Source organism: Vicugna pacos, unplaced genomic scaffold (genome assembly GCF_048564905.1).
Source record: "Vicugna pacos unplaced genomic scaffold, VicPac4 scaffold_19, whole genome shotgun sequence".
In the NCBI taxonomy this organism is placed as follows: domain Eukaryota; kingdom Metazoa; phylum Chordata; class Mammalia; order Artiodactyla; family Camelidae; genus Vicugna; species Vicugna pacos.
In genome coordinates this window covers 64,598,044-64,622,327 of record NW_027328740.1, presented here as the reverse complement: position 1 = coordinate 64,622,327, position 24,284 = coordinate 64,598,044, and the positions used below count along the sequence as shown (strand labels likewise).

The 24,284-nt window shown below is 41.9% G+C and overlaps 2 protein-coding genes across 2 annotated transcripts in view; both read right to left on the bottom strand.

Moving 5' to 3' along the window:
* The window catches only part of LOC140693123 (trafficking protein particle complex subunit 9-like), a 299,333-nt gene that overhangs the window by 22,578 nt on the left and 252,471 nt on the right, over positions 1 to 24,284 (bottom strand). The window contains exon 2 of the mRNA XM_072957182.1: positions 1,658 to 1,791. Within this exon, the coding sequence (XP_072813283.1) occupies positions 1,658 to 1,791 (134 nt within the window). The remainder of the gene's footprint in view (positions 1 to 1,657; positions 1,792 to 24,284) is intronic.
* LOC140693124 (uncharacterized) overlaps positions 1 to 24,284 on the bottom strand; it is an 843,637-nt gene that overhangs the window by 725,388 nt on the left and 93,965 nt on the right. The gene's annotated exons all lie outside the window — the stretch shown is intronic.

Genomic DNA, 24,284 nt, shown 5'->3' with positions numbered 1-24,284 from the left:
ACAAGTAAAAGCTCTCTGATACATGTTGATGAAGACAAGGGGTTAATGTTCATAATACACATTGAGCTGTCACAAAGCAGCAAGAAGCTCCCCCACTTAAATGTTTGCAAAGGACAAAAAGGATCATTCACTTTTTAAAAGTCAGATGGCTAATGAGTGAAAAATGCTCAAAACCTCACTGGTCATCAAGTGCAAACTAAAATAATGAAAATCATTTTGCTCGTCATATTGGCAAATATGTTTAAAAGATATTATAGCTAGTGTCCATCTTTGAGACAACAAACTGTGAGCGATCTTTTGGAGGATGACATGTCAATGGATATGTAAACTCTGAAAAACGTGTGTGCACACAGGCTGAACTCCACTTTTAGGAATCGTTACATTTAGAAAAAATCAGTTCAAAAAGATGTACTCATCAGAACATTTGCACAGCACTGTTTACAATAGTGGGAAGAAATGCTGAAGTGAAATCATATCCAGCGATAGAGAATTGGTTACATAAGTTATTCTACATCTTTTCATGCCCCACAGGAGAAGGAATTTCAAGATTCACTTGAAAGCATCCTGTGATGTATGAAGTTGTCACATCCAAGGACTAAATTTCCAGAAACCTTAGCTAAAGGAATACTCATACAAGATCACAGGAATGTTTGTACAAGAAGGATGCCAGTCAAACACCCTTTCTGACAGTGGAAAATGGAGAAAACTTAAGTGTTCACCATCAAGACAATGATGCGGTAAATCACGGAGAGCTGTGGGCACTAAAGTTGCAGCGTTTCAGCGTGGTCCAAGGCCTTGTCCACAGTACTCTCCCACAAAAGGTGTCGTTACACAAGAGACCAAACCTGCACATCAGGAGACCCCTTTACTCTATCTGAAAGGACCGGGTGAGTCTGGAGTGGGAGGAGGTCTATGATATATACGTTAGTGAATAAACCGAGCTACAGAAAACATATAGTATGGCCTTATTTTTCAATAAAGCATATATACACACACATATACATAGATTTCTCATATACGTGTATGTATGTGTGTATATATATATGACAAAGGCATAAAGGTCATGAAATATATACTCCACATTGTCAGCAGCTTTTACTCTCAGGAAAAAAGGGGAAGGGAAGTAGGGGACTTTCGGTACCACCACAGTTCTCTTTTCAGAATTTCAATTAAGTATACTTGGAATTTAAAAGTTTACTTAAGTACAAAGTAAAATGGACGATGCCTCCACAAAACAGAATGCTATACTGGTCATTAAAAATCATGTCAGGGGAGATAGAATATTGTAGAAAAATGTGTAATAAGCCGAATGGAAAATGGAGGTCTCCACACAGTAAACAGGCACACAGTGCTCACTGGTTTTTATGACAGAGCTGATACACACTGATGAAAAGAACAGAAAATAGATGTTAAAGTGTTAATTATTATCTTTGAGTACTGGGACCAGGATAGACCCTTTTGACTCTTTTTTCAGACTTTTATATTAAATACACATTATTTTTCATCTGAAAAATGCATTTTTAGATGTCTAGTACCACACATTGGAAAAAATACATGAGTAGTTACAGAAATAAATAACTAGGAGACACCGCAGCACCGTCACACAGTGTAGAAAGGGCGATCCTGAATAACACCACGCAGTTACATAAGGACCCACAAAGTGAGAGCACCCGCTGTAACAGGACGCGGCTCCCTTCCATTTGTCAGTTGTGTCTTCAGGGCTGAGGCATTTCTGAGCACGGCCAGTGTCAGTGCTGGTGTCTGGATGGATGCCACTGGAGGTGAGGGCACCTGCAAGCCGAGAGGAAGAACAGAAGTAATCCTCTGCTTTTTCTGTCTTGTTTCTTTGTTACTTTTAAAGAGAGGCGTAAATAAGATAAACTGAATCTTCCTTACTGAAATTTCACTAATGAAGCCATTTTTAAAGTGTTCACAACTTATATTCTGCCTATAACTGTCTTTTCAAAAAAGCCTCATATTTATTAAATGTTAATTAACTCAGTTAATTAACTACATGTTGAAACCTTTTAAAAAACATGAAATGCACTACGTGAAAGCACCACACATGCAGTGACTAGCTCAGCTGTCCTTACGGCAGTGCAGTCAGCCCCCACCATCCCGAGACCCTGAACTCCTGATGCTGGGAAGAGAGCACGCTGCTTCCTCAGATGGAGAGAAACGGTAAAAGCATTTTCTGAAATCTACAGCACTGACAAAACATAACTGCTTAATCCCAGGCTCCTTGGAGGCTGTCATTTTCCGTTTCTGGCCAACACCCGTCAATGAGCAGAACCACCCCATTCCCGAGTCATGGGACTCACGTGGGCAGCAGTTTTGGAGAAATTTCCAGTTATAGAATGTTAACCAACTATACATAAAACTCTGAAAAAGAAAAGATGCAATACTCAGATTTTGGAAGACACTCAAAATATTCTCCTAAGTCTTAGTATTTGGAAAGGCTGGGCTTCTCCTAAGCCACTTATTTATTTCACAGCCAGTGAGCATCTCCCACAAACCCTGCTTCCCTGTGTGTGCTGGGAGCCTCAGGAACATTGATGCTGTCTATCTTATAAGTCACAAGGCAGAGGCGTGTGTCTCACGCCTGCAACTCTCACACAGGCTCAACTCCGAGCCTCAATTTGTGAACTTGGCCCCATTTTCTCACCTGTTTATTTGGTATCTGTTCTTCTGTAAGCTGCCTGAAGTGCTTCTTGGAACAAGTCAGAAGAATGAGTGGGTAGAGAAATGGACAGATGGACAGGTGAGAGATGGGCAGACAAACAGGGAGACTCCAAGAGAAGGGGAGCAAACAAAATTTCCTATGCAAAACCCTCTTCTAGTCAAGGAAGAAAACCATCACGAAGAAGTGTGAAGAGGCAGGTGGCTTAGGACTGTTTCCTGGATTCCATCAAAAGTCACACCACGTGATGAGAGGGTAGAAGTATAAATAATAAAAGAAAAAAAGCATGCATGTTTGAAAAATATATCTACATTATGTACTTTCTAAAGAATAGATTTATATCAGCAAGGCTCAATAACACAATCTTTGGGTATTTACAGAAGTGAGAATCCCATCTCCAATCCGCAAGACATCCCTTCGGAGCACTGAGGGTCTACACGGTGTGATCATAAAGCCGTAACCGCAAAAGCTGTGCTATCCTGCACTTACGAGGAACGAGCAGCTGTGCTTGGCCTGCCCACGCGCGTCGTTTACAACCCACAGCACCTCTACGGGGGAGGGATGACTAGCGAGCCCTGTCTCTGCAGGAAAGAAAAAAGTCCGGGAGAGCCTAAGCCGACCTACAAGTTCTCCATTTCACAGGACTTGTCACTCCAGAGCAGGACTCGAACTCGGCCCACGTTTGTAACCACAGTACTACCGTAATTTATGTGCTTTTTGTGTGTATAATACATTTGTTTCTGGCATGAAAGTGTATTTAATAAATGATCGGTTGTCTTGTATACTTCATTAGCTCACAATCTTTATATTTTTGAATTGTACTCTTCCCCTGGAGAAATGAACGGAAAGAGCAGTGGTCAGAATGAGGTGGGGCTTCATTCTTTATCTGTTACCTCATCTCATCCAAGTCCCCAAGCAGGGAGAAGGAGCAAATGTTCTCTTCATCTTTTAAAGAGAGGGCTCCAGTGATGGTGATTTACTCAACTCCAAAACTAAGTCTGGGGGAAGGGCACATGCAGCAACGAGAGCAGTATCACCTGTAGGAAGGCAAAAAGAGCTCAGGGGATGGCTCAATGGGTCAGCCTGATTTAATTTCAATTGATAATTCAATAACACACTCTAAAAATACTAGCATGCAATGGATTTGCTCTTTCTTGACATCTAGCAAGTTTCCACAGCCGACATGTAACATTATCATGAACTAGTGAAAAGAAGAGTCCACAGACAAGGAAAATCAATGCCACAGGCAGGCTGAAACCCAGGCTGGAGGAAAGGAAGAGAAAGGGCATATTTAAGAAGAGGGGAAAGTCTGGGAAAAAGACATCATCACAAGGAATCTCAAGCGTCATCCAGCAATCATATAATCATTCTTTCAAGAGAGAGTTACTTAGGTCCTATTTTGTGCGAGATTTTACAAAGGGCAAAGAGAGACCACAGCGTCCATGGTGGCAGCAAGTTGCGGGGCTATAATACAATTCTAATCTTGGTACCTTGCACAATTGTCCTCAGTATAAAGGCAAAAATTAAAGTAAAATAATACTATGTAAACCATACACATTGCTGAAATAAATTAAAGAAGACCTAAATACCTGGAAAGACAAACCACGCAAATTCCTGGATCACATGACAATATTCTTGGGATGGCAGTGCTCCCCAGAGTGAAGCACACATACAACGTGGTCTTGATCACAATCCCAGCGGGCTCCTCAGCAATAACTGACTAGCTTCTGCTACAATTCATATGGGAATTCGAGGGTCTCAGTAACCAAAACGTACCTGAAAGAGTAGAACAAAGTGAGAGGACTTGTAATTCTCAATTTCAAACATTACAACTGTATCTACAAGTGAGATTAGAGGCCATTTTTAAGGTATTATTGTGTTTATCCTTATTTTCTAAATTCTGTACAACGAATATACCTGTTAGAATAAGAAAAATAAAAACTAAAGTATCTTTTAAAACATGCACACCGATTCATTCATTGGGGAAAATTATTTTAACTATAAAGAGGTAAACAAATATCTAGTGAAAAAGGACCACTTAAAAACAAGTCTGCATTTACAATTTTCATAAATTGAAAACTGAAAAGCACAAACACATCAAATTTCTAGGAAGACTGGTGAAACATATTAATAATTATTTTCAAAAATTCTAATTGCACAATGAAAACACAAGAAAGAGAAAATCGTGATTGACAGGAAACTGCGAACACGTGGAGAGCAAAGGCCTTGAAATCACTGTTCCTTTAACTCTGCTACTAGCTCAATAGGAGAGGAAATTCCTCACTGAGGGGACAGTGGAATCCCATGCATAAGATAGGATACACAGTACAAACTGCAGTAGTATCGGGAGTGAATATGTTAGAAGAATTCTGAAGTTACAACATTGCTGAAAAACTATAAAAACACTGACAGACAGATTAAAACACACAGTCATACATATTATATAGAAACATGAACTCTGCTCCCATGTTGCATAGAAATACAAACATATTTGTTCATTTATGGGCACTGATTACTTTATCCCAGGTAGAATATTTCAACTAAAATAGATAATCAATAATACACTCCTCTTGTCAAAACTAGTTGATAAGTTACTCTGCTATGTAACCATATGTGTCTAAGATAGATCTAAAATTAGTGAAAAAGAGCTTTGTATGGTTTCTTGAATTCTTCTCAAAATTCCAAGCTTAATTTTAAAATAGATCTGAGCAGTATTTCTATATTACCTTTTCCCTTGTGAAATGAACAACACAGTCTGTTGTCAAAATTCTGTCCTTACAATGATTCACGAGCACCATATCCTCACAAAACTGCTGGACAGCAAGTCACTATCCAGACACTGTGACCAAATAAATGAAACAGAAGGAAGACAGTGATCCTATTCTGGAGGGCTTATAGTCTGTGTCAACACTGGGGTTTTTACTTGATTGGTTTGATTGGGTAGCAAAATAAAATCAATCAAGTACTTTCTTTGAGCATTCTATAAGTCATGACTGTTTTTAGTGTCATTAGCAGGAAAGACTTAAGCATGACTTGGTTAGGTCAACTAGCAACAATCATCACTGGAGAGTGAGTAATAAAGAAGTTAACTGATAGCAATGCTTCTGCCTACATGAGACCTAAAATAAATCTACACTGATATCCGAAAGGAAAATAAGGAGATGAGGTCCCCAATGAGAAAACAAACTAACAAGAAATCAAAAAATGAAAGTCATTTTCATTAACGATTCCAGGCAGTAGTGGAGCATGGTGGTGAAGATCACAAATGCTGGGGACAAACATGAGGGTCTGAAATCCCACAGCACTAGGTAGATGTGACACTGATATTTCAGTGAAATTTTCTGCATCTCAGTCTCCTATCCATAGACTGGGGACAACAACTGCACCCATCTCCTATAACGGTCCTAAGAATTAAGTTATTTTATATATAAAAGCTTAAATAAAATACCTCAGAGTTTAAATAATACCCCAAAAGCACAAGAAACAAAGAAAACAGAGACAAATTGCAGTTCATCAAAATTTAAAACTTTGCTTCAAAGGGCACCATCCAGAAAGTGAAACAACAACACAGAGGAGAAAATTTTTTCAAATCACTTATCTGGTAAGGAATTTGTATCTCAAAATGAAGAAAAAAAAACCCTACAACTCAACAATAAAAAGGCAACTCAATTAAAAGGTTAATAAAGTATCTGAAAAGGTATTTTTCAAGGAAAATATACAAATGTCCATAAAACACAATGTAATGATGTTCAATAGCATTAGCTGTAAGGGAAATCAAGTCAAAACCACTAGGAGAAACCGCTTCACACTCACTACAATAGGGTATAATAAAAAAAAAGCGTAACAAGCACTAAAGAGGACACAGAGGAAGCGGAGCACGCAGCCCTTGCTGGTGAGGATGTAACACAGCGTGGCCACTTTGGAAAACAGCCTGGCAGGGCCTCAGAGAGTTGAACATTTCGTTTCTGACTTACCCAGCAATTCTGCTCTCTGGGCACACACGTAAGAGAACTGAAAACAAATATCCACATAAATAATACCACATGAGTGTTCACGGCGACATTACTCATCACAGCCAAAAACAGAAACAACCCAAATGCGTATCACCTGATGAATGGGTAAACAGTGGGGCCCAGCCATAGAGTGGAATGTTATTCAGCAATAGCATAGCATAGAATAGTGACTAAGGCCACAACATGAGCAAATATTGAAAACGTTACTCAGTGTGAAAGAAGTCAGTCACAATAGACGTTTCCACTTATATGAAGTGACTCGATTTACATGAAATGTCCAGCACAGGCAAATCCACAGAGAGAAAAGTGGCTCCTTGGGGCTGGGGGAGGATGGGGAAGATGGGAATGTCTGTTTATGCATACAGGGCTTCCTGTTGGGGGGATGAAAATATTCTAAGATTGAATGGGATGCACAATTCTAGGCATAGAGTAAAAACCGATGTACATTTTAATGGGTGAATTGTATTAAAACTCTTAAGAACAAAAGGACCTTGGGCCAGTATCTTCCATAGTAAATGCAAATTGCTAACTTTTATTAGAGGAAAAAGAAACTGCTCTCAGCATGAAAGCAGGAGATCAGCAAATGTGAGTTAACCGAAATTGGACAAGAGCATTTCACTTGAAACAGTTGCTGAGTGTACACGAAATATTCAGAAATAGGAAAATCACCTTGACATCACGAGGAAGCATTCTGTTTCAAATACAGATCAAGGATTCGGCAAGCCCAGCTGCCAGAAATGACCAGAGAAGAAACCTGGTTTATAAAACTAGCACCAGAGACAACAAGGAATGGTGATGAGGAAAGCAGGCGGCAAATATCTGGAACAGTTCACTACAAATAATTTCTCCACCAAAAATTGAAAAATAAAATGAAAGTGATGAAATGCTCTGTTGACATCTCGAGAATGGGCTTCCTTCTGTGCTCGACTGTTCTGTAACCCCGATTGAGAGACTAAGGAGAATCAGCATGGCTCCTGGGGGTCCCCAAAGGACTGCCCACCAGCACGCTGACCACCATCACATCTGCCAGGTTTGAATTGCAGAGAAGAGACCAAGTTCTGAAAGGCACAGGAAATATTGACAAGGGAAGAAAACGCTGAGGTCAGTCCTGGGACAGAGGCCCTCTGAGCAGAGGCCAGAAGGCTGCAGGTGAACTGCAGTAGACCTGGGGCAGGAAGGGATCACGGGGGAGCATATCTCAATTCTCTTCTGTCTCTGCCTCCGGTAGGAGAGATAAAGCCTGCATCCTTCTCACCTGGAACTGTGGGTTCTGGCTGGAAGAAGTCTTACTGACAAGGAATGATTATTCAAGACTCTGTGGAAAAAGTCAAGAAATCGAGAGGGATTAGGGAGCCATCTCCATAAGCCTCTCAAATGCTCCCATATTTATAGGGTATAATCAAAGGAAAACTTCGTTAACAGTTGTGAGATAGTAAGGAGGAAATTCGGGAAAGACAGGATGAGGCAGAGATTGTAGAATACACAATGAGTACAAAGGATTAGTGTATCTTTAGGGAAGTCATGGGGTGAGGGGAACAAGATACATTTTTAGATATGTTCATTAAAAAGCAGACCACCAGACCAGCCAGGTCCTTGTTTTGGGGATAATACATTATCTAACAACACACAAGCCCAGCGTTTATAGCTGAGGGTCTCGGTCCTTGCTTTACAACCAGCAGAGTGCTATCTAAAACCTCAACTACACAAGCAAAGCATTGTCTCTGCTTTTTAAGGCAAGGCGTCTGGAGTGAGGATGCACAGGAACTTGCTTGTAAAGCAGTATCAAAGCATATTTTTTCTTCTTAAAATTCAGAGGCGACTGGGGTGTGTTACAATTTGTTAACCCAATCATCTGCTTCCACATGGAACCATTATGGAGGACACCCTAGGATGAAAATCCTGGATGTGGGTCTCTTCCTGCCATCTTCAGCCACTCTATCAGGGTCTAGGCACATCCGTGAATAACGATCCTACAGTACCACTCACTCTCTTAACTCCTGGTGATTGAAACTTAATTTTAGCTCTACACAACTTAACGTAGAAAAGTTTCAGCAATAAAAGATATAATATTCCATTTATATCTCATCATATTACTGATTTTCTGATTGCTCTAAGCTGCTTCTACTTGGTAAAGCACCTCATTCTGAAGCTGAATTCAGTAATTTCCATTGTGCATTTCTAGCCAGTTTGGGCTCGCTAACTTCTTTTGGTCAAATATCGATATACTTAATTGATTTCTTTGTTTATCAATTTCAACCAGGAGGAGAGGGAGTGTCACTCTTTTCCTCAGACCACCCTCAACTCTTTTCCCATCAACTCAGGCCTCCTGAAAACAAAACAAAGTATTTTTTTCCCTTCTACTCTTTCCACAAACCCAACAGGAAACATCAGCCTGGAGAAAGAATTCAACACAAATGTTAAAACAAAAATCTATAAACCTGAAACAATACCATCTCCGAATCATGATACACAATGACATGAGATTAAGTGTGTCAGGCACAAAGCATGAGGGAGCCTGACTACCTGATTTCTATTCTTCAAAGGAAGGAAGGTTTTCGTATTTTTTATTATCATTCTTGGTCATTGTTTCTGATTATGCCAAAAAATAATTTATGAAATATTTATGCACTGCAATAACTGATTTTTATTGTATCAATTTTAGAAGGCATTCAGAGGGGATAGGAAAACCCACCTCTGTAAAAAATGCAAAATTTCTTCCCCTGTAAAGAACACGTATACAAAATGCAACAGAGAATTCAAATTCTTGTGGAGAGGAGCAAAAGACACAGAATCAAATCAAAGTCATTACAATGAGTCAATTTAAAATTCACTGGACAAACATGCTCAATGCATACAAATAATTTTAAAGGCACACTGCAAACCATTCACTTAATGATCTGCAGGCTAGAGGAAGAATTTCACTCTTTAACAGACAACAGAAATCAATAGGGTGCCCCACCAAACAAAGAGCAGTGAACAATCAGGTTTTTAACAGTTCTGAGAAATCAGCATGTTCTAAAGATCAAAATCCAGAAATTTTAAACATTCATTCAAACCACAATGAAAAAAGCACTTAAAGAAAAAAAAAAAAGAAAGTAAGCACATAGATCATTGCAACAGAACAATGAGAATTTCTTGTACCGCTAGAAGAAAGAACAGGCTATAGCCTTTTACTTGAAAAGAGACTACTTTTAAAAATAACTGCTAAAACACATTTCATCATTCATGTTGCATTTAAAAATCTGAGGTACATGTATCTGATCAGAAAAGCAATTCTGAGTAATAGTATGTTACAATTCAGTGCCAGTTTGCTTTAGAAGAAAAGAGAAAAGTTACTGTTTCTAATTCTACACAAAGTTTAAAGAACCTCCCTGCCTCTATCTCCTCCCATTTCCTAAGCTCATGCTCCCTAATCCTTCTGAAACAAGTATGAGAAAGTCTTATTCCCAATATGCCAAATGACAACTGAATATCAATTTATTAGTGTAAATATATGCCAACACCTTGAAATGGAGGAGAAAGGTATCAGAAGTCTATATGGAATTTCTTTCTACCTTCCTGAAATCACACACACCAACGTTCACACAGACACAGACACAGACACAGACACATACCCCCTGGATTACTGGGCACTTCACAAGCTTAGTACTTACAACTTGTAGAAGGTAACTTTGTAGTTACTTTAAAATACAAAACTGTCAGCTTTTGAAAGCCTTCATCATCTGCTAAACCATCTAAATATCAAAGAGACCCAATTAGCCTTCTCTGTAGAATGTAATTTCTCTTGATGGCAAAACAGTCTCTAAGAAGTACTGGATCAAAGATTCGTGTTTATCACTACCTATGATCGTTTTTAAGCACATTAACAGATTCAGAAATGTATGTCTCAAAAACATTTATTCCTATTGAAATAGTATACGTGTTCAATTGTCTATACAGTGACTAGGTCCCATGATGGTGTTTAAGAGCTATTTTGTGTATAGCAATATTTACCTTCAAGTGCAGAAAAGGAGGGTGTGTATTACTCAGTTGTAGAGCACCTGCTTAGCATGCACAATGTCCTGGCTTCAGTCCCCAGTACCTCCAAAAAAAATAAATAAAAATAAGTGCATATTTAAAAATAAGAATAAAGTTATAAAAAATGCAGACTAAAAACCACTGCAATCTAGGTGCTACAATTATACTAAAAAAACAAGTGTTTCTATCAAATATTAACTATATGCCAATCACAGAGACAACCAAAAGTCACACCTGAAGCATCACGTGTGATTCTCAGCAACCCTACTAAGTAGACACGGATGAGAAACCCGGCTCTGCGGATGAGGAGACGGAGCTCGGAGGAGCCGGGGACGCTGACTGTCCTGCTCCCCATGACACCGCGTCAGCCCAGGGCAAGCGCTGACAGAGCTGCACTAAAGGGACACCCAGCTGCATGGAACCTTGGGGCACTGGGGAGTCCCAGAAAACACTAAAAACTTTTCAGTGAAAAACCAGCTAAAATATATTACACTGTGCTGCATCCTTTAAACAGGGAAAGTGACTGAGACCTTTTTGATGCCTCCGTGTCCTTTCTGCCATTATCAGTTACTTGCCCTCACAGTGCGACCAGTGATGATCTGGACCCCATATGAAGTGCACTCAGATGGAAGAGCTTTTAAAGCTGGTTTATGAAGTTTGTAAGACTGTCTATGACTCACAAAGGCGGTCATTCATCACTTCTCACCGGTGTGGACGTACCACCTGAAATCACTCCTTTCTGCTTTTTAAAATCCCTTCATCTACTCCAGACTTTTCAACAGCAAAGAAGTAGCTCAACCACAGACAGTGGACAGCTTTTCACCAAATGGACTCGAACAGCCCATCTGACAACCTGGAAGCCCTTGTCTTCTATTAAACCCACTTCCAGGTACTTCATCATTTTCTGATTGGTGGACTCGGCCTCTGACTGGCCTACTCAGAGAGCTCCCAACCTCACATCCAGGGGTGGGAGAGGACCATGCTGTTGGGGGAAATCAGTGAGGAAGCTGGACATCCTCCAGCCACGTCTGCACGGGTAGAAGTGCCTCAACGTGCTCAGAAATTATACCGTCATCATCCCTGGGCTCCCATGGACTGGTTTCACATTAACCAAGCTCATGAGACACTGATGCAAGGAAACCAGAAACTTAAATTTTTAATGTAACAGAAGACGTGAATCTATGAACCAGACTGAAATATCAGAGTTCAACCATGAGTACATTTTCTCCTCCACGGCCCAATCACGGGCAGGCAGTCACATGGCAAGCATGGACAGAAACGGAGCAGGAAGGGTTTCTAGATTAATTCAATGGACTATATTTCTATTATACGAACAGATCTACTGCCCAGAAGTCAATTAACGCCAATCACGGTGCACTCTCCGTGGACAGCGGCCAAGAAATGACTATGAGCTCCTGTGTAACACTCCTTTCCCTGTCCTTTCTAGGCTAACTGATGCACAGAGGTATAAAGATTCAGGGATGTCGATAATGCTAAACACCCAAAGCCCATCTCTGGGAACCTCAAAACCAGACAGCCAGGGTTTAAATACCAGCTCTGCCAATTACTAGTTCTGTGATTTTGCCAACTTAATTACCCTCTGTGTGCCTCAATTTCCACACTGTAAAACTGGGATAACAATCAAACCTTCCTTACTCGCTTGTTGAGAAGATTGAAGGATTCATTTCTGTAAAATGCTCAGAAAAGAATGTAGCACATTTTGGGTGCTCAACAAATGTCAACTTAATATCAAATTGTTTTACAAGTGTCCCCTCTAATCATCTTATCTGTTTCCTGGCTAGCCTAAGTCCCAAATAAAATCCTTATTTCTCCTTTTACACACTCTTGGGGAGCACCCTTATGTTCCATCCAACCACCTGTTTAAACTGAGGGAGTGGATGTCTCCTAACCACTCCTCTGGGCCATGGAGGGTGCTTCTCCCTTCACACCCCTGGCCCCTGGCCCACAGCTAGCACTCATTACACTAACAGAGTGAGGTGTGAGTCCGGGGAGACAAGCAGGGCATGTGAAACCCTTCCTTTCACTCCAGTGTTGGTCACCATTGGGAAGCACGTGGGATGCTCAGCTCCATGTCAGGAAAGCCCTGTGCATGAAAGGGCAGGTCTTCTCAAGGGAAGGCTCGCTGTGGCCCAGAGCTACATGGGACAGGGTGAGTCTGTATTTCTGGGACACAGTATCATGACACGCATTTTCCCACAGCCTTGAAGTTCATGGAGAACGTGGCTTCATCAGTAACAAAGAAGACATTTATTGCCTGTCTACTCTTTTGTGTCATCTCTCAGTAGGCTGCTGGAGACAACATATGTATAAGTATTGGATCTCCTTAAACCCCAAAATATATGAAGTAACAAATAATTCTGTGGCTTAACGTTGGTTTAGGGCGACTGTGTAACAGTTCTGACTCTGCTGATGCTAAATTATGGGTATAGGAACTATGGAACCTCCTCAAATATCTTTCATCATAAAACCATCTCTTCTTATTTTCCTGTTTCTTAGTAATTGCCAAAGACTCTCAAATGATGGCTTCACACAAAACAGCAGCTAAAGTTTAAGAGCCCTCTTGACATACACACTGTGGTAAACACTGCACATAATTTCTAATTCTCACAATTCTACAAATCAGATACGAATGTCCCCATCTCACAGACGAGGGAAAAACTCAAAACGAACTGACTCAGGCTCAAGTGGCTCAGTGGCAGCGCGTGCAGGCAAACCATATCAAAAACTACACCCCTTCGTATATGTACCAAATCTCCTACCACCAATTAACACACAGCGGCGGGGTCAAAACTCAGGGAACTCAATACACTTTTCACCTTTAAGGTCCTCCAGATGGCGCTTCTAGCTGTTTTATAAAATCCCGGCTCACTGGTTTCTAACACTAGAAGAAAAGCCCGATTTTGCTATTGTTTGCACAGCAAGTCTGAAATGTTCACAGTGAGATGACAGAATAAATCTAAGATATAAGCAGAATAACTTTTCCAGTTAGACAGACATAATGGACATTGGGCTATTCTGAAGCATTAAGTAAAGTAATCAAAATAAAATAACGTTGTTTAAGCCTCCTTTTACAAACAGGAAAGTTAAGACTGTAAGTAGGTGCAACAGTGCCACCTATGGGTAAAATGACCTTCCAGGTTACCAGGAAAGATGCAACACAAAAATTGCCTGTAGGATCAGTAACGAGAATCAGATAAATAAAACTTATATAGCACATGCTGCACTTTGATTCGGGGGAAAGGAGGGATATTCAGTATTTAATCTGATATTGCTAATACTCCTGAATATAAACAGAAGATATAGGCTCATGGAAACTCATCTTAGAAGAGGAAAGAATCCAGTTCAGCCACTTCATTTTACAGGAGGGGAAACTGAGACATGGGATCTGTCCTCCTGGCAATCAGCAGCAAAGTTCTCCTATGCCTCATGTCTTGCACTGTAGCAAAAACCAACAGATCTGTACTAGGCCTATATTCATAAAATTCACGTTTGTATTTTTCCAACAGTAGGTTATCTAAGTATCTTGCAAAATACTAAAAGAGCCAGGATATCATACAATTTTGTTGCCATACAAAAACATTTATTTACATAATAAAACAGCATGAGCTTTATTCTCTCTATTAAAAAAGTGACATGTCAAATCAATGTTTTGATATTTTAAACCTGTTAAGAATGTAGAAAAAAATCAAAATTTTCTTTAATCACAAAATAGAGGAGTTTATTCCCTGAAAATGATCAATATGGATTTTACTAAACTTAACGGATCTGGTCAGAATCCAACGAATTTAAATGTCTGAGTGGATGGTTACACGGCAACATAAATTCTGATTTGTAACAATACATATTCTGTGTAAATAATCTTCAAGGTCATCTGATTAAGGCAATTTAACTAGTCCCTGTCTCACTAGAATGATACAGATTTCATTAAAACTTCATACTACACCAAAAAAAAAAATGAATCCTTGTTACTTTAAACCATATTCAAATATATCATACAAATACATATTGAATATGTATCAGAAATAAGCGACACTCTTTAGTATTCAGAGTTGATCCTTCTAAAATATCTGTCATTGTGACAGCACACTTTTATTAAGCACCTCTTGGGTTCTTGGTATACAAGGCATCTACCTCTCACAGTCAGACAAATTAAACGATATTACTCAAATTTCACAAATGAGGAAATGTACTTAAGCCATGAAAATAAAGTACATATTCATCAACAGGAAAGAAAAGAGTAAAGACTTTTCTTACAATATTCACTGACAATCTTTTCTTCCATATTAAAACTACATAAAACCAATTCAGTCTTTGTAAGTATTTCTGTCAAAAAGGGCCACAAGAGAAAAACAAGCAACATCATTAGCAGTGGTTGGACTTTAAGAGCTCACTTCTCTTTTGCACTATAATTATTTTTAATGTTTTGTTTTTAGTGCTTACAGAGCACTAAAATAAAAAAAATAACTTTTTATGTAATTACCTGAGAATTAAAAATTTGTGAAAATGAACAATTTTAATTTCTGCCACTCTGTCTCAACTTCTCAATGGTGTCTCTCCTTTCAAGGCCTCATCAGTCTGAGGTCACTAAACTCGGCCGTTTATGGAGTCACAGGTGTTCGGGTAACCACTTAATGGGAGGCTGATAAGAGGAGCAATTAAGAATGCATTCTGTGCAGCCTGGGTTCCAGCACCGAGCTAGCCACAGCCTGCTGCGTGTAATTGGGACAAGCTGCTCCATCTCTCAATCCCTCAGCTGCAAAAAAGGAGACACTGATACCTACAATCAAACACCTGCTATGAATTAAAACATGAGGAAAACATTTTAGCCTTAGGTAGGTGTCCACTCACAGTGAGTTTGGTCATTATGATGATGAGGATGGCTGTTAACAAATTAAGCTAGACCAAACAGGAGAAATCCCCTTAAAGGAGAAACATTTTAAGTCAATGAGCATTTCTTTTTGGATGGATTGCAGAATATTCTAATGATTTTTTAATAAACCAAATTTTGTCCATTAATTATAGATTTACAGGTTCATGGACAAGTCTCCAGAAAAAGAATTAGAGGCCTCTTACCTCTGTAAACTAAGAAAGTAAATTTTAACAAAAATCACGGAGGAGATTATACCTCATTTGGGAGAGTAAGTGCTTAACATGCATGAGGCACTCAGTTCAGTCCCCATTAACTCCATTTAAAAACATGGTTTTTTAGGAAATGGAAAATTAAAGCAAAAAGATGGAGGAATACAGAATTTTTTAGAGACTCATCTCAGATTTAAGATGGGGAAGAAACCATCCATTTCTCAGAAGAAATCTTGAGGACTATGTAAACTGGATCTGAGATGTCTAGTCCTTTAACATTATTCAAGAATTCATATTACCAAGTCTTAAAATTACCTGATAATGCACAGTGGTGATACTGATCATAACAGCTTCCATCACGGATCGAGCTCCGGCTAGGACTGCTCTGTTCTGACATCTCTGCCCCTCAGGCCTCACCAGGCTGAGAGCACTAAATTCGGTCATTCAAGAGCATCTTTTGTAAGTCCTCCATTTGTGCTTCTGACTCTCCCCTCACCAGCTCCTCTGAGGGAAGCACTGTTATCATCTTTCCCACTCACAGATAAGGCCACTGAGGCACAGAGACTAAACTCATTCCAGGTCACATTGGCATTAAAGGAATTCTGTATTTCTGCTGTTTGCTTTTGACAAAGGAATCTGAGATATCAATTCAAGGCAGACTGTTAAATAATCAAGTCTGTCAGGTCTTCACCTCAAAGAGCAGATAGTATAAATTCCTGATGTAGGATGAGGCTGCCGCCACAAACTGTCTCAGCTTGAAATTAATATCCAAGATGAAGCAGCGGATACACGTAAATATTCACGATTGTCAAGTCTGCTCACGGGTCTGGGCCCTTCACTGCCTGAACGGGGGTGAAATCCCCACCCGTGTCTGGGAGAGATGCACGGTGCTTCCCAGGCTCAAACAGGCTTCACGGGCTATTTCCTCCCACAGACTGGCCTCAACGATTAAAAGCTCTCAAGGTTTTTACACCATGCAAAACAAAAAGACATTTCTGCAGATGGAGCACTTTCTTAGGCTTAAATCTTTTTTTGCCTACACTCACCCAGGGGGAAAAAAGAAACATGACTCTGCAAAGTCTCTGACCCTCACCACTCACAGGAGTAGAACAGCCACAGCAGAAGATGGCTCTTCACATTGCAGGATGAGAACAAAATAAAGATGCCCCAACAACAGGCACTCCCAGACACAGCGCTCAGCAGTCTTCTGCAAACTCACGGTTGTGTAGCACCCATCACCTTCTATTTCCAGAACACTTCATCACCCCTAAAGAATCCGCCTATCACTAGCAGTCACTCCCTAATCCCCCTCCAACCAGCCCCTTCCAGCCATCACCTGCTCTCTGCCTCTGCATGTGCCTTTTCTGGGCATTTCAGATCACTGAAATCAACAATATTTGACCGTTTGTGTCTGCTTCCTTTCAATTAACAAGCTGTTATCAAGGCTTGTATATTTTGAAGTGGTATCAGCATCTCTTTCTTTTTTTTTTTTTGAAAACGTTAAAGATTATTAGAAGGTGGTAAGCACTATCAAAAAGAGTAGAGTGGAGCATAAGTGATTGGGTTTCAAAGGGAAAAGTGTGGGTTGAACAGTCAGGGTGGACTTCCAAAAACAGGTGGCCTTTTTCATTTTCCTCTTTTTTTTTTCTTTTTTATTCACTCTTACGTGTGAATAATCTTCCACTACATGGAGATACTACATTCTGTTCATCCATTCAGCAGCTATTTATGGACGAGTTCCAGAAAACTGAGTGTAAGAGTTGACTAGCATGGATGGCATTTAAGCAAAGGGCAAAATGTGCTTTCAAAAAAAAGCCAACAAACAGAGGCACAAGGAAATTCAGTGCGTTTCTGAGCAAAGTGCTTGCTTGCTTCGGCAGGACTACCGTGCAGGACTGTGGCGGATATTGGCAGGAGTCACGGTGTGGGAGAAACATGAGAAGACTCCCCACTGCAAGTAGCTCAGACAATTCTCCTCCCTCATCCTGTATTGTTAGAGCAATGTTTCTAGGTTACTCTTATTTCAAGTAATAGCACTTTAACTGCACATCTGATCATCTCCATCAGACCACCTTTCCTCCAAGCAACAGAAAAGCATTCAATGACCTGAGCAGCTCCAGGACATAATGGTGATGGATTAGGGAGTCCTGCAGCATTCCAGCCTGCAGGCACAAACCCCACATGTGCCCTGGTGATGTCCAGAAAATAAAATGCATGGAAATATCTCACTGTTTTTACACGACATCTGCCATCAATTTGCCCCAAAATCATGCTCGCAAAGCACTAATCAACCCTCTCAATACAAAAATAAAAAAGCTAAGAAGGCAAATTTAGGCTCTTTCATTGAAAACCAGCAACCATCACTGCCAGTATCTGAGCTGGAATGCTCCTGACTTTGAAAACCACTGCGCAGTTACTTTTCAAGCGTAAAACTCATATATGTATTCCATGTAGATGATATTGCAGTAGGATTTTTCTTTTCAAAATTTCCACTTGCAACATTAGCACAAGAAAGTTTATGTATAGGCTTTAAAAAATCAATTATCCTCCACTTTCTTAATTTTGAACTAATTATTATTTTATAAATGTGGCTATGCTGCGTATTATAAACCGTTTGATTTCTGAAAACAAGACCTTTATGACCTCACTATTTCAGAGAAAACTTTAACGATTCTTTGAGAGGTGGGGCCTGGGGCACCCACTATCAGCTCTTTAAATACTGACAAGGATGTGCTATGAAGTAATGCAAAGGCTCTAACTCCACATTAGCTCAGAAAGCAAAGAAACTACACCAAAGACTTCCTTAAATATTTTATATATTTCTATTCTTTTGAATATTAAAGTTCTTAAATGATATGATTTTTTTGAAAAAGACAACAGCTGTATTAAATTTCCTCTCACCAAGAAAGCAATCTTTATGAAGTAAAAAACCCCTATGGAAATCGAAATGACAGGACGTTTCTAGCTAAGTGAACATCCAGATCTGAACACAAACCTAAATCCGATCAGATCTCACTCGAAGGAGCTCTACAAAGTCCTGGGCAACCCTGGAAATTAGCTCTTTTGTTCCAAATGTTGGCTGAGCTAAGATCATCACACTAGGCAGGGAAGGAGAGAAGAGGAAAATCCACCTGGCGGCCTCCATCAGTTTTCTTCCAGCCACAAAATGCCTCTAGGTCGGCCCGCTAACAAGTCCCCCAATAAGGAAAGCCGGCATCCACACTGCCCCTGCCATCCCCAAGTAGCCCCGATGCCCATATCCCAGCCTGTGAATGGTCTTCTAATGATCCCCCAGTTGGTGGCACCCACCCCCTCTTCCCCGCTATACAAACACAGAGAGCCACGGCAGCCTTCCCAAATCACAAATTTGATTACATCAACCCCCACTTCAAACCCTTTAGAGGCTCCCTGTTAGAGTTCTAGCCCCACCCCAGACCCTGCTCGCCCATCCTCACCTAAGTACACAGGTCCCCAGTGACCACAGGGGCCCCTGACCTGCTCCTACTTCCCACTTGCTCCAGTCTCATTTTGACTGTTTCCCAAGGAAGCCTTCCCTCCCTCCAACCTCCACAATTTGTTCCTCTCTTCCTAGAACATTCTAGGCTAAGTCAACTTCTGACAATGCTAAGCTCTCAAGAATCAAATACATTTTGCTTACTAAAGTGGCTACACGCTCTCTCCCCTAGACTCACAGAAGTGCACATGTAATGTATAAATGAATGACCGGTTGGGTCTCAAAGGGACAGACATACCTGCTCTCGCCCGTCCCGATCCTTCGGTCTGTAGAATATCAGAAGCAAAACCAGAAGTACCTTTCCTGAGGGTCACTTCTGTTGACACCCTTCACTGCCTACTGTGTCAGTTCTAGTAAAACTCAACTTCTTCCAAAGCCCTACATCCCGGACTCTCTCCAGTGTCCTCCCCAGCAGGGGCTCCCTCCACCCTGGACTGCACAGGGCACTCTCCCCGGGTGCCCACGCCAAAAGCCTCCAGGCCTCTGCCCGGGCTGCACCTGCGATCTGAGACACATTCTTGACTCCTTCTCCTGGCTGACTCTTACTCTGTCCTCACAACTGAATGTAGAGCCCATTTCTTCCAGGAATTCCTCTCCGATAATGTCCTTTAGGTCTTGTCTGGTCTCTATCTATAGCAGCAGTACATGGTGACCAACTGGGTGTTTGCCCGCTCCTTTGAGACCACGAACACTTGGGAACCACGTGGGAAGGAGTGAGAGATTACAAGACAGGTGGGGGAATCAAAAAGCAGAAATCACAGCCCAAGTCCCAAATTCAAGGATACTTTCTCAGAAAAAAGTATAAACTATTTCACACGTGTGCAATTTGGCTACTATTTTTGTGGCTTGGGGACAGCAAGAACTTGGTGTTCTAGTCCAAAACCTAGGTTACATGCAAAGAAATGTATATATTCATATCCAAAGGAAACAAGAGCTGCTCAACAACAGTTTGCAGTTAGAACTGAAAGGAACTTTGATAAAGGCAATCTCTCTCTCTCTTTCTTCTTTCTTTTCTGGCATCATATAATTTTAGAAGTATTTGCGTGACTAACAGACGTCTACAGCCCGTGATTCTGCACTGAAGTGTTTGGGGCTGAGGAAGCCCAGATTACATTCACTCTGTAAATGCAATCACACCAACACACTGATAGGTGCCGTGGTGGTGAAACTGATGTTCCAAAGCAGGCAACCTTATTCGGTAAGAGAACTCTGAATAGAAAGGAAGAAATGCAATGTCCTATACTGAATTTCATTTGCTATATGGGCCATTAACTGATAGTATATCTTGACTAATGAAACCCAAAAATAAATTGTCAATGTCGGTTTTCTTCATCTGACCATTTTATGCTAACTTCGGATATTAAATCCTCACTCCATACGGAAGCTCAGGCCTATGCTGCAGCACAGTTACACCCCGTGGAAGAAAGCCGACCAAGGGAGAATTGGAGAGTTTCCCTTTAGAAGCTGCGAAGTGTGGTTTTACACCTGTATATCATTTGCAACCACATCATCGACAATGGAGTTAGACGTTACCTCTGTGGGGCGAAAAGCACTGCATGCTTCAGAACCATCAAAGAACGCTGAGCTTTGTGAAACAGTCCTGAGGCACTTAAATCATACTTTTTCTGAAAGGCTCCAAATCTGACCCACTTCACCATTCCAGGTATAACAGGGAAGTACTGGAAACAGTAGAGAGAACATGCCCTTGAAGTCTGACAAGGCTCTGCTTGAATCCTGCTACAGCATTTATCAACCGCTAAACAAACCAATTCCTTAACCCCTCTGAGAAGGCTTCCCAATCCCCAAAAGGGGGCTGTCAGCGCCCACCTGGGAGTCATGGATGTGAATGAAACACACAAGTAGGGCGGCCGACTGCTACCTGACACGGGGCCTGGCTAGTTTCGCTCCGCTGCCCTTCTGCCCCTTTAAACTTGCACTGATCCCCCTGGTAAGGATCAAGTCCCCGGAACAGACTGCCCGTATCTTCTGTGTATCTCTGGATACATGACTTACACTTAGGAGGCCAGAAAAACAACTGCCTCCTCCCAAGTCACTAACAATATTCTTAAGAGTCTGGGTATTTTTAACTCTATTTTTCAGGGAGACTATTCCAGAACTTTCCAAGCACCATTCTCCAGGTTGGCTCCCCTCCCAGTGCCCATCCTTCTTACCTCAGATCCTCTGTCTGACTGCCTCCTGTTCATGGGAAAGCGAGTCCGGTAGGGTGGGGACTCCCTAGGCCTCCCTCCCTCCCTCACAGGTGACTGTGAATACCTTCTCCCCACTCCAACTCCAGCTTCTGAGGATTCTAACCTTCCGTATCCTGCAGCCTCTGCACCTTCCTAAGACGCACACGTGGCCAAGACTCTCCCTTTGGATTTCTTTCTGGCTGGCCCTGCTGACCCCCAGGCCCCTTAAGGATAAATGGGATTGCTCTGAAAATGATAAACGCCGCTGGCTGACACACCAAAGCTGCATGGTCTGGGCTTACCTCCAACCGAGGCACAGCCCTCCCCTCCCTCAGCCTCAGTCTGCAGCTCTCGAGATGATCTAATTCACATGCAAGGCTGTGAACACCAGCTAAGAATGACGACTCCCAACTTGTATCTCTAGTCCAGCTCCTTCACCTGAGCCCCAGTCTCATAGAGCCGAGTGCCTCTTTGAAGTCCTAACTTGGATGAAAAATGGCATCTTAAAAATGCCTCATGTCCACCATTTACTCTGGAATTCGATTCCTGGCAGTTACCTCCCAGACTCCCCATTTTAGTAACAGCCTCAGCACCCACCTAGTTGTCTCAGCTCACATTCAATTTCCACTGTTCCCTCCCCCCGGCCCTGCCCTGGAATCAGTCCTGTTATTTTCGCCAATAAGCTGATCTCAAGTGTGGTTTTGCAGGGACCATGGCCGGAAACACACAAGCTCACGGCATGGTTCACTAACAGTCCGCCGTAGGGTGCTCCCTGGAGGGGGAGGCATCTCCTGCCGCTGGTCACCTCAGAAGGCACTGGATTCTCACACAGGAGGCCCAGGAGAAGGGACTCAAGATTTTCCCGTGGTCTGAGCTTTGAAGGGCCCGAGGTCTGGGGGAGCTCCTAATTAGCAGACACACTTCCCAGTGAGCAGATGAGGATGGGGGAACCCACGCAAGGCTGTTATCACTCCAACTCCTGGGCTCTCAGGAGCCACGGGAAAGACCTGTGTCCAGTGTACAGCCCAGCCATCACAGATCCCAGCCTGCATTTGCCAACCCGGACAGCCTAGACTCCATCTACTTGTGACACTTACTTCTGTTCTGTTCCCCACCCAGAATGTGATGGACTCATTCAGATATTCTGGCCTGTCTCAAGCGAGACAGATTCAGTGAAAAATGAAGTGTCCACATTTGGACCAGAGCATGAAAGGAGAAACAAGGCCTCATGGTCAGCATGATGGTGGTGGCCACACCCTTCCACCGGGTGAGATGAACCATGGTGAGGGTGAGAATCCAGGGTCCTAGGTCGGCCAAATCATCTTCCTTCACGGTTGTCTGGGGTGTTGGAGACTGACTACCACAAACTAACGACACGGCTGTCAGTGGTGGATGTCAGCTGCAACAGAAACGGATTCAACTCTTTACTGCCAACATGGGTTAAAAGTAAAGGCCGGGGCAGGGAGGTCTGCACAGCTGCTGAGGCAAACCACAGACCCAGCTCTGAATGCCCACTGGCTGGAGCAGAGAGGAAGCTACGGCCCTTTTAGCTGTCCCTGTGTCCAACAGATCCAGGTGAGCCAGCTACTTAGGAGAAGGTCATGTTGTCCTGATACCCAGAAAAACCAGCCTCGTAAAGGGAACAAATAGTGTCATGGATTTTAGACCCAATTCTGCCCCTTTATGAAGGCAAAGTAAAGTAAATGGCACGGGGAAGTTGAATGCAAAAAAAAAAAATTAAAGAACCAAACAGTGACCGCTTCCTCCAACAGCGTCCCCTGCAGCTGTCACCCCCGAGCCGGCCACTTCCTCACCAGTGACCGCCGGCCAGGAAGCGCCGTCACGCACGTCACACAGCGACAGCCAGGAACCGCGTGCCGAGCACGTTTGTGTAAAAGCAGGAATCGAGCAAAATGCTGCAGAGTTTGACCTTACAAGTTTAAATACTCCATGAAAAGAATCCCTGAGCAGCCGACTAAATCAATTCGCATCTTACTTCTTCAAAACAATCAAACAAATTTAATAAGGGCGCATTTGTCACCAAATAAAAGGAGGACCAAACAGGTCCCTTAAAGCAAGGATTTTAAAAGATATCTAACACCAGTGGGTAATGTGCTAACAAAGCAAATATTCCAAAACATTAGAAAATACAAAATGACTAGGATAATACATGGATCAAGACAGATATTAAGATTTTGCTTTTTAAAGCGATGGAGACAGTATGGAGGGCAATCTGGCTATTTCCAATGCAGGGTGTGCACAGCCCACATTTTCAGATGCAACAACATGCTCACTGGGCAGTACAAATGAAAAAGGAATAAAGAAAAAGGAAAAGAGGAACAAGAGAAAATTAGAAACACACAAGAACAAAAATGATTTTGACAGCATGTACAAGAATTTACGTGAGTGTGTGAGGCCAGGGACGAGGGGATGGTGAGACCCACCCTCACCCCCTGCTCCAGGGAAAGCAGGGACCTAAGGGGAGCGGCGCTGCCGGGGGACCCCAACGTGGTCAGCGCCCCTAACCAAAATTCCACCTACAAGCTTCAAGGCAGCTTTTGAGCTACAAACTGTGGTCGCATTTCAGTCTGGACCGTTTTACTCACTTCCACCAAGAGTAGCAGGAGAGAATTAGGCTCTGCTCCTGTACCAAAGAATTGTTTAAATAATTAATGACTGTGGAATACTAAAAGCAACAATGGGGTAAAAGTGACTGGAGGAGAATGTGCTTGACCCGAGCTCACTGGCCGCGTTATCTCACTGACGTTCAG